The sequence below is a fragment of the Humulus lupulus genome, chromosome 9 (assembly GCF_963169125.1).
Source record: "Humulus lupulus chromosome 9, drHumLupu1.1, whole genome shotgun sequence".
In the NCBI taxonomy this organism is placed as follows: domain Eukaryota; kingdom Viridiplantae; phylum Streptophyta; class Magnoliopsida; order Rosales; family Cannabaceae; genus Humulus; species Humulus lupulus.
In genome coordinates, this window is record NC_084801.1 from 165,176,143 (window position 1) to 165,187,465 (window position 11,323).

The following is an 11,323-nucleotide window of genomic DNA, read 5'->3' on the forward strand; positions in this document are numbered from 1 at the left end:
AAGAAAATGGGGTCTTTACCTACCAATTATAAGTGTAGGTAAAACTTGCCTAATGGTGGGTAATATGGTTTACCTACCAATATTGAATTGGTAGAGATTGGTAGGTAAAAGTTAGTGGGGAAAGAGTCTTTACCTACACTTATTAACATTGGTAGGTAAAAGAATCAGTGGACCCCACTAAGTTGTAAATCAATTGATGAGTCATCAGATGACGTGTTTGATGATGTGGCATCCTACGCGGCATCCTACTTGGCATCCTACGTGGCATCCTACGTGGCATCATTTTATTAGCCCACATAGCATTATTTTATTGGTTTGTTACACAATTTATATTTTGTTCAAATTTAATGGTTATGTGTAGGTAAAAGATAATAACAGTTATTTGTAAATGTTCTATATTAGAAATAAACTAGAAAAAAAACCATTCAATAATAAAATATTTAATGCTAAAATTCTTTATAATGTTCAATACTAAAATAAGTTATAAAGTTATCATTTTAAGGTTACCCCTACCAAAATAAAAAAAACTTCATAAAGTTCATTCCTTAGTAAAATTAATGTAAATAAACTAAGAATCATCTTGTGACTCCCGAACTAAAATAGATGGCGACTCTCTTAAATTTGCATCTGAAGCTTGGTCTGTTGGAGGTGGTGGAGGCGGTGCCATCAAATTGTTATGACGAAGTATATCCACAACTACACTAAGTTGTTCGCTAGTAGCATTAAGGCGGGAAGTTGTATCATTAAGTCGTTCAAGTAACTCTTCATAAGTTGGTTGATTACCCACAATATTTTCACGATGTGAAGTAGAAGTTGTGACACTAGGAGACCGCCCCCACCCTCGCAAGTATACCGAATCACGTCCAAGTACACGCTCCATAATCTCTTTATCAGACAGTTCTTCTGGAGGATGTTGACCCCTTAACTCCATCATTTTATCCTAATATTATATTTAATTAATTATTAGTAAGAAATATAATAAATATAATAAATAAAAATTTAAATTACTTACATATAATGGCCCGAGCTCTATTCCAGTCCATCCTTTCTCAGCATCATAATGCTTTAGACGCCATGTCTCAATTTGACCGGTAGGAGAAGTTAACACCATTCCACGTCGAATGTGATGTCGTGGTGTGGAGACTGAACCATTTTTCGACTCCCATTTCCTCTTTGATCGATTGGTAGTATTCTTTAATGCTCTTTCCTAAAGAAATAAATCCAAATAAAATTTATTAGAAAAAATTTTACACAACATTTTCTTTTGAACAACACAATGTCTATTTATTACAAACTTTATTGAACAGTTTAACACTAAAATCTGTAAATCAAAGACAAAACAAAATACTAAAAAATGTTACCTTAAATTCAGGAGAACCCCAACGATCACACAAAATCATCCAATCTTCTTGATGTTCTTCTTTTAAGTCTGGATGACGTTTGCTCTTGGCCATCTCAAGATCATTTTCTCCTCCAATTTCTTTGAAATATAAGTGCAGCTTGTACTTATGACCCTTCCAAGCTTTTCTCATTTGCTCATCAATGCATTTTTTAGTTGTCTCATCATTCAAGTTGATGTCAAAATGTTCCTATAACATAAAACAATATTAATTATAAATATTACAAATATAAATGTAATATTGTGAAATGACTTACCAAAAGATAGTGTCGCAATGGAGCTCTCACATCTTCTGGGACCATTCTCCACTCTTTATAATGAAATGTACCATGATTCCGAATAATGAATCCAATCTCATTATTAAATTTCTCAGCATTAGTACAAATTGGTTGACGACACTCCGCATTAAAAGTCACTGACAACTTTCCAGTTGATGATGCCTTAGCTATAGTTGTAGTTGTCAAGCCGCGAGTAACTCCACGTGGCTTAAAGGAAGATGTTTGTCCTACAATACAATATAATCTTAATTGAAATAAATAGAAGTTTAAAGAAATGAACATGAAAGACATTAAATTTACCTGATGGAACTTGGGAAGATTGATTATCATCTTCGGTATCAAAATGGGTCGTCACATTGACTTGTTCACCCTGTACAGTGGGGTGTGTGGAGCCTTGAGGGTGTTCTCTCTCTACATTAGATTGTGCGGTGGTTCTAGGTCGTTGACTGAGTACCGTAGATCGAGTGGTGCGACAAACTTGTTGATTCTCTAAACTCGACCGAGTAGTGCGAATAACTTGTGTAGGTGGAGCAGAAGGATCAATGACTGGTTCAACTTGTTGATTCTCTATTCTCAACCGAGTAGTGCGAACAACTTGTGAAGGTGGAGCAGGAGGATCAATGATTGGTTCAACTTGTTGATTCTCTATTCTCAACCGAGTAGTGCGAACAACTTGTGAAGGTGGAGCAGGAGGATCAATGACTGGTTCAACTTGTTGACTTTGAGCAGTAGATCGAGTGGTGCGACGACCAGGTGCCATGACTAAAATTCTGTGAAATAAAACAAAGAAAATGATTAGTAAATAAATATTTACAAATATTAAGAAACTAACTATGAATTAAGAATCTGGATATCTTGTTTCATCTCAGATTTTGCAAACCTTAGTTTCTGTACTTGTATTTCTGTTTGTGTACAGGGTGCTTGACTAGTTGGCTAGTTGGGGAAGAATATTTGTAGACAAATTTCACGAGGCACTAACTGATCAATAACAAGATGAGTAACTATGAATTAAGAATATCATCATCACATTCTGATTCTGTATAACTTTTTGTGTCATCACTTGAGAGAAATGTTTCATTATTAGAGAATATATTTCCTTCATCAAAATCTTCATCTAAGTCACTATCCTTGTCAACATTTTGATTTTGGTTTAAAAGTAAATCAACAACAAGTTGGTCTGAAAGAGTTACAGAAGGAACATCTAATCGAACTAAAGACGAACTTTCAATGAAATCCTCAGTTGGTTGAAAAGGTGGCAATTGAAATGATTCTTCTTCTTGAAACACATCATTATTTACTGTCTCTTCTATAATTTCAGGAATGTCATAAATAGATCGATGATTTACTTTTTGAACAATCCGCCAATTTGAACCACGCTTCATATCAAGCAAATAGAAAACTTGTTGTGCTTGAGTTGCCAAGATAAATGGTTCATTAGAATACCAATCAGTAGATGTATTGATGGAAGTCAAATTATGATCCACAACAATTGATCTACCTTTTGGATTAGAGTTATACCACTTGCAGCGAAATAAGAACACCTTCCGATCTAAAACGAATGACAACTGCAAAATCTCAATCAAGACACCATAGTATAGAATATTAATATTGTCATGATCACCTTCAGTGCAAATTCCAGAACATTGTGTCTTAAGAGTATCGTCACGCTCTTTACATCGAAATCGAACACCATTTACAATACAACTTTGGTAGGTGCTGTACCGTTCAAGTGGACCTTGAGATAAAGAGTACAAATCATCATTGGCAAGAGGTGATTTTTGAACTCGCATTTGAGACACCTGTAGTATGAAAGAATTTGAATTATGATGAATGATGTCACAACTTAAGAATTTAGTAAGAAACCATTAAAGATAATCTCTTACTTTATTCTTAAACCAAGAAGGAAATTGTTCTTTGTGCTCTAAGGCAACTTTTGAATCTGAAAGACCTTTTTCTTCCAACAACTTTATATGATCACTACATTCAAATTCATTTCTATGAATAAGTAAATGATATTTTTTTGAGATAATTTAGAAGAATAAAAGAAATTGTTACTTACTCGATAAAATGTTGGATATCATCTACAGAATTGTTCAATATATACCATTAAACGACTTGTCTCCAATTTTGAAGCAATTTGATAGTAGATGCCCCTAATGGACGAGCATTGGAGTTGAAAACATCTAACTTATGATTTGGAGAAGGTATATCCCAATTACGCTCGGGTCTTGTGAATCTTGTCTCTATGTTAGAAACATATCTTGACAAGAAAGTTACAGCTTCATCTACAACAAAAGCTTCTGCTATTGAACCATCAGGCCGAGACATGTTTCTCACATATTTCTTGTACAAACCCATATGGCGCTCTGTCCCAAACATCCATCTCGAAGCAACTGGACCACCTAATAAAACTTGATCGGGTAGGTGAACACAAAGATGAACCATTATGGTAAAAAATGATGGGGGAAATATCTTTTCCAACTTACACAAAATTATTACAATTCCATCTCTCAATTCTTCTATGTCAGAAATTTGTAATGTTTTTGCACAATTTTTTTGAAAGAATTGGCAAAGTTCAATCAAAGTACCACGAATGTTGTTTGTCAGAAAAGGAAGTAATGCAGCTGGTAATATCTTATGAAGTAAAACATGACAATCATGAGTTTTCATTCCTCCTAGTTTGTCATTATCTGTTACAGATCGACTAATATTCGAAGCATATCCATCCGATAATCTAACACTTTGAATGAATTTACAAAAATCTTTGCATTCTTCTCTCGTCAAAGTGTAACTAGCATAAGGTTTTTCAAGCTTGTTATTAGATAGGTCCTTCTTCAGCCAAAGCTCTTCACGAATATTAAGATTTTGTAAATCCTTACGAGCTTTTAAAGTGTCTTTCGTTTTGCCTTCAATGTCTAAAAGTGTTCCAATAATGTTATCACATACATTTTTCTCTATATGCATCACATCAAGATTGTGACGCAACAAGAGCTTTGACCAGTATGGCAATTCAAACAAAACACTTCTTTTACACCAATTCAGCTCTTTCTCTCCACGCTTACGTTTTCTAGAAGAATTACTTGATGCTTTACCAGGGGTATGAATAGGAATTTCATCTAATTTCTTTAAAATGTCGTCACCAGTAAAAGTTCTAGGAGGGCCACGTAATTCAGTAGATCCATCATATTCTTTACTTTTTCTCCAAGCATGGTTTCTTTTCAAATAACATCGATGTCCCATGAAACATTGTTTGTCAGTTATTCTTCTAGATCTTGTATCTTCAAGACAAACAGGACATGCTAATTTACCAGCAGTGCTCCACCCAGACAAGTATGCATAAGCAGGAAAATCACTAATTGTCCACAAGACTGCAGCTCGAAGTTTAAACATGCATTGACCATACAAATCATATGCATTGACTCCATCCCATAACTCTTTAAGCTCTTCAATTAATGGCATCAAGAACACATCATAATATTTTCCAGGAGATTTAGGGCCTGGAATTAACAAAGACATGAGATAGTTTGTTCCATTAGGAGAAGCCCAAGGTTGCATATTGTACGGAATTAATATCACTGGCCACAAACTATAGGTTGATGTCATATTAGAGAAAGGGTTAAACCCATCTGACGCCAACCCATTCGTACACTCCTAGAATCAGCTGCAAAGTCAGGATACACATTGTCGAAATGCTTCCAAGCATCCCCATCAGCAGGATGACGTAAAATCCCGGCTTCATTTTTCCGTACCTCTTTATGCCATCGCATATCTTTAGAAGTGTGCTTCGAACTAAACATTCTCTTAAGTCGTGCCTTGATTGGGAACCATACCGGACATGACACTGCATTTGCATTCTCACCATAAAACAATGCACAATCGTATTGACAAACATCAATTTGCTCATAGCCTAAGCCCACCTCACAAAGAAGCTTCCTCGTCTGGTAATAATTCACTGGGCACTGATTACCCTCGGGCAATATCTCTCTCAAACACTCCAAAAGACGGTCGAATGATTTATCTGTCCATTTGTTAAGCACTTTGAGATTCATCAACTTCACCATCGCGCTTAAGACAGAGAAACCTTTACAGTTATTGTACAAAGGCTTATGAAGTGACTCAAACAATGCATCATACTTGTCATCCACATTAAGTGGAGATTCATCATTGAAGTCACTAGTTGGACCAATGTCAAAATACTTACTACCAATAGCATCATGAAGACCTGCCGCCAAATCATCACTCTGATCCGAATCTTCGACATTATCCTTGGTATCAAATAATCCATCATCTTCTACTTCCTCTACTTGCTCACCATGGTGATACCACCTTGTGTAAGTACTAAGAAATCCATGAGTGATCAAGTGCAACTTTATCACATGCATGTATTGTGATTTCTTATTCACGCATCGACAACAAGGGCATAGAACCATCCCATTGGAGTCCATGGAGTGTCTTGCAACACTAATGAATTCATTCATTCCAGCAGCATATTCTGCTGAAAGTTTATTTGGTATATTTATCCAATGACGATCCATGAACCAACAAAATGGGGTCCCTTGTTGTAGTTGGTAGAGCTGATGATGAACCCAAATTCTAGAAAGAACACAGAGGAGAACAAGAGCAAGAAAAAGAATAAGAAAGGATGGTAAATATTAAAGATTTTTCTCTTTCGTAGATTATTATAAATGAATTAGGAAAATAAGAAAGAAGAGAGAGTGGGAGATTGATTTGGGGGAAGTGAAATGAAAATGGAGAGGCTAAAAAGGATGAGGAAAACAATGAAAATTGTTATGGTTCAGCTACTTGGGGCAGCTAAACTGAGAATCATGGAAGTTGCTGCTAGACAAGCATCTCTCATGGACATTGCATTTTTTGGGGAGGTTCAATTTAGTAACATGGGATTTGATCTATCACAAGGATTCATGAATGCATCTTTATTATTAATTCTTTCTTTTTTTTAAAAAAAAAACAATATTGAATTAAAAGAACTATTGTCGTTATATAGAAACATATAAATATATGTATGTATATATATGTGATGCACATATTTTTTTACATATTCAAAGGTTACTACTACTGCCTAGGAGGAGGCTTTAAAGATTCTTTCCACCCCAGTAAACAAGGGGCTTTAATTTTTCTTCTTCCACATGAATTATTAATATTTCACAAAGCAAGTAAACCATAACAATTTGTCTCTGAATCTAAACTAAGTACCAATAGAAAATGACAGTAAGCTTATTAAATAGTGTTAATTTACTGATTTTTTATTTTATTATTTTGTAGTATCTTCCAAAGAAACTACACTTATAATCAATCTTAGTACATAAACAACAAAGGGAAAGCCACTAACAACAAGTCATAAACAAAGTACCAAAGACAAAATACAAAAGAAATAGCATAGACAAATTCAAATGCATAAACAACCAATCACAAAAACTATAAACAAAGCACCAAAAAGTGCCTCAGGACAATGATTCATCATCAAACTTTCAGATTAGTAAGGATTTGATATCACTATAAATCATAAAAATGTTACCTCAAGACTTCCAAGGCTAAATTCCAAAAGTGTTAAAGCCGCCAAGCCTAATTCAAAAATCACAGAGCCACCCAGACCAAGCCCAAAACCTCAAAGCACTACAAAAAATTCATATTACAATTAAATTCTGATTGAAAATAATGATCAACAATAAAACAACAAGAATTCAATCATGCTCGTATTTACACATTCAAAATCAATCAAAACTAAAATAAAATCAGATCTGAAAGTTATACAAAAATTTTAGAAAACATAACTTGCAAACAAACATAACTCAAAAACCCCAAAATCCTTACATCCCATAAAGCATAAAAATGTAATTCTAGCTAAAAAGAAATTCAAAAACAATGTGAGAAAAGAAATCAGAAGAAAATTTACTGATTATGAACGAAACTAGAATATGTCTTCACTTACAAATTTAGAAAAAGTAACAAAATAGCTGTTTTAAAATATATATAATTTAATAATTAAAAAATCAATTAGCAAAAGTGCAGGTTTACTAGCTTGATATTTATAAAAGAACTGAATGAAAATTCAGCAAAGATATTAATTCACAAATACTTTAGACTCAGAACTATTCCATACAGTAATTTTTTAGCAATGTTGGAATTTTTGCAAATAACATTAATTCTAGCTATACAAGTAATATAGTATCTCAATTCACAAATACTTTAGACTCGGAACTATTCCATACAGTAAGGCTTTCTTCTTCATCATTGACTATAATCTCATTCCCAAAATATCAGATTTTGGTTTGGCTAAACTTTATGATGATAAATAAACTCATATAAGTACTCATGTTGCTGGAACAATTGGTTATCTTGCACCAGAATATGCCATGCGTGGTCACCTTACAGAGAAAACTGCTATCTTTGCCTTTGGAGTTGTGGCTTTAGAGCTTGTTAGTGGCAGGCCAAATTTAGTGATGTGAGCAGCCTAATGAGCAAGATTACAAAAGGGACTGATTCTAGTTTTTATGACTCGTCTACAACATAAACTGCCAAATGGCCTTTAAGAACATCTACTGTCATTAAAGCTACTTTGTTTGAACTCTACAAAAACCATCAAAGAAATTTCTTATCTGGGACTCTTGAAACACAGAAGCCATGGTTATCGATGTATACAGAGAAGTAATGAGAAAATTTGAGAATGTAAGGAAACTTTGCTTGTGTGATTAGTTGCCTTGACGTTAACCTCTAACTCTATATGCTTATTTATATTGCCATCTGTGATATCAATGAATGGTTGAGCTAAACCAAATGTTCACAAAACTACTAGAAGGGGAAGGTGATAAAACAATTGTTTTGAGTTTGGTTTGTGAGATGTTCTATACTTCTTAGCTGTGAATTATAAGATCCCATTGAGAATATTCTGTTTTGTTTTCCAAAAAAAAAAAACCTGGAAAGAAAAACTAACTAATGAGAAGTTGATGCAAATACAATTCAATTAATTTGATGATATGAGTTCAGACCAAAACAAATTATGCTCTCCATATGTGGGATAACAGGGGAAGTGAATAACTAAATCAAGAGTCACATTAACATGTTAATTAAAGCCTAAAGTCAAATAATGATATTATTTTTGGCCTTATCTTTTGCTTTCAATATATTTTATCCTACAATTGGCATTTTTATATTATTATCTGAACCTTAATTGGTCTATTGCATTTGTCTCTTTGTTTTCGTATTGATACTAATAATAACTATAATAATGCTCATCACAGTTTTCGATTGAGGCCAAAAACGAAAAAGGAGATAAAGAGATAAGAGTCACTGAAAACCAATAAAATTCTTAAACTAGAGTCGTAGTAGTTCACATTCTATTGCATTGGCCACACTTTTACAAGTGGTCATACAAAAGTGATTGATATACAAATCAAAGAACTTTTTTCTGCAAAAGCTAGCTAAACTAATGGCGTTCTAACTATTTTAATAAAAATAAAAACTTTCTGCTCAGTTTCTACGGTGCTGTACTTTGACTAAGTATAGCATTTGTTACTGCTATTGGGAAAATTTATTGACGTCTCAGTTGGACATGGCGACGAAGAGTCCCAGAGCAAGCTCGACTTCCATGGATCCGTCATAGCCGCATTCAAAGGTGGCAACGGTAAACTATTATATGGATTAAAACCAAGGGATCGAACAGCCTCCCACGTCTGATCTTGATCATCATGATTCTTGATCATTGAACTTTGATCTGTACTAGTAGTAGTACTACTACTACTAACCATGTTGCCAAGAATATTCCCTTGAAAAAGCTCATATGGAAACCCCATTGAGAAGCCATTAACATCGTTAGTACATTGGTCCTGTGATATTCCACAGATCAAATCAACACCCTGATGATCATGAGAGGCCTTAGAGCCAAAATGATCATGCCTATGATCTCCAAGCACCGAAGACGTGTTTAGTAACATGGAAGGAGATATATTATCTGGAGGGGCTGAAAAGAGGAAGCTAGCTGGGGAAAATTGATCTCCACAGCTTGAAATGTTAATATTGGAGTTATGATAGGCTTTGTAAGAAGCAAAGTCAACGGGAGGGTAAGTCAAACTTGTGCTACTAGTATTGGTAGAGGAGTTTTGTATGTCATTTCTATTAGTACTAGTACAACAAAACTGGATCGGTGAACTAGTTTTTGTCACTAGTGACATATTATTATTGCTCGTCAGATCTGAACTAAACTGAGTAGTACAGCTTGGTTGATCTGGTAAGTGAGAAACCCAAGACTGAGAGAGAGCTATAAACACGATGATTTATCTTCAATTCGTTTTTTTTCTTCACATAACATAAATAAGCAATAAAATCCCATGTGTTATTTGGAATATACTGTTAAAAAAGATTAAAAAAAAAATACTCACTGCAATATACAAATTGGTTGAGATCAAGAGTCACCCGGCCCTGCTTAGCAGTATCAAATGAATCAAACATATTACTGCAACGAGCAAAACAACAGCAGAAAATGAGTAAGCCTCCGTTATGACCTTATGACCATTTTGAACTGGTGTAGATGATAAATTATACATGTTCAAGAGTTTCACTTGAAGCCAAACGCCTTTATATGATTAAGAGTGTGGAACAAAATATGTATACAATGCTGAGAGACATATCGATTGTGTGTATAAAATTCATTCTAAGCACAGAAAACTTTTGTTCTTTATTTCGAGAAAAAACTTGTATTTCTGTCGAGAGAAACTTACCGAGCTGACTGCAAAAATATACAAAGAGATATGAAATCATCTAATCTGAATCTTCCATTCTTCTTTTGATCAAAACTCTGCACAAATTATAAAAGAATATGCTATGACAGCCATAAACTTATTATGTATAAACATCATTAGAAAATCCCAAGTAAATCTATAATTTTTCACAGCCCAGTGGAGTGAGTGAGTGAGTGTATTAAGCTTCAAGAAATCAAATACAGAAAAGTTATTTCTAAATATAATAAAAAAAACAAATCAGGACATTTTAGTTACCGACTCCGTGTGTGATCGAGATGAGAGTCGTCCTGCGCCGGAGAGAGAGACGGTGCTTGGTCACTTCGATCTGATCTGGTGAGAGCTTCAGTATTTCACAATATGTGAGAACGGAAGGGAAGCAGTGAACGGAACGGAAGGGAAGCACGGAACGGAACGGAACGGAAGCTGTGTAAGAACAGGGAATGGAAACAGTGATCTGATCTGGAAGGGTGCGTGCGGAACGGAACAGTGAACGGAACGGAAGGGAAGCAGGAACGGAACGGAACGGAAGCTGTGTAAGAACAAGGAATGGAAACAGTGATCTGGTGCGTGAAAGGGTAATAATATATCATATATATATATACATATATAGCATATAATATATTTGTTAATTGGATAAAAAAGAAAAAATAGGCAAGATGATAGACACATCAGCTTACACATCATCAATATTATCACACATATGCTTACACATAAGCATTTATAAAAATAAAAATAAAAAATAAGCAAAAATTGGAGGAAAAATTGAGCGGGAATTGTAAAATTTTTCCCTCAAAAATAAATGTGGGCAAAGTTTCCATATTAGTAGGTAATATTGGTAGGAAATAATATTTCTGAATTAATATACTAATGGCAAATAATTACTTACCAAT

General features: G+C 34.4%; 2 protein-coding genes and 1 long non-coding RNA gene across 3 annotated transcripts; all 3 read right to left on the reverse strand.

Moving 5' to 3' along the window:
• Positions 1-432: 432 nt before the first annotated feature.
• Positions 433-2,437, reverse strand: LOC133800268 (uncharacterized). Its single transcript, XM_062238223.1, has 5 exons — positions 1,978-2,437; positions 1,657-1,904; positions 1,362-1,589; positions 1,013-1,207; positions 433-940 (listed from the first exon to the last, which is right to left on the reverse strand). Exons 1-5 carry the CDS (start codon positions 2,435-2,437, stop codon positions 569-571), a joined length of 1,503 nt encoding a protein of 500 aa, XP_062094207.1. The 3' UTR covers positions 433-568.
• Positions 2,438-2,678: 241 nt separating this feature from the next.
• On the reverse strand, positions 2,679-6,212 carry LOC133800269 (uncharacterized). The gene is made up of 4 exons (XM_062238224.1): positions 5,315-6,212; positions 3,866-5,174; positions 3,561-3,654; positions 2,679-3,476 (listed from the first exon to the last, which is right to left on the reverse strand). The coding sequence occupies exons 1-4, from the start codon at positions 6,210-6,212 to the stop codon at positions 2,679-2,681; spliced, it is 3,099 nt and encodes a 1,032-aa protein (XP_062094208.1).
• A 1,007-nt stretch (positions 6,213-7,219) lies between these two features.
• LOC133802377 (uncharacterized) lies at positions 7,220-10,611 on the reverse strand. Its single transcript, XR_009877279.1, has 3 exons — positions 10,413-10,611; positions 10,074-10,147; positions 7,220-7,311 (listed from the first exon to the last, which is right to left on the reverse strand). It is a non-coding gene; the product is annotated as an uncharacterized LOC133802377 (long non-coding RNA).
• Between the last annotated feature and the right edge of the window lie 712 nt (positions 10,612-11,323).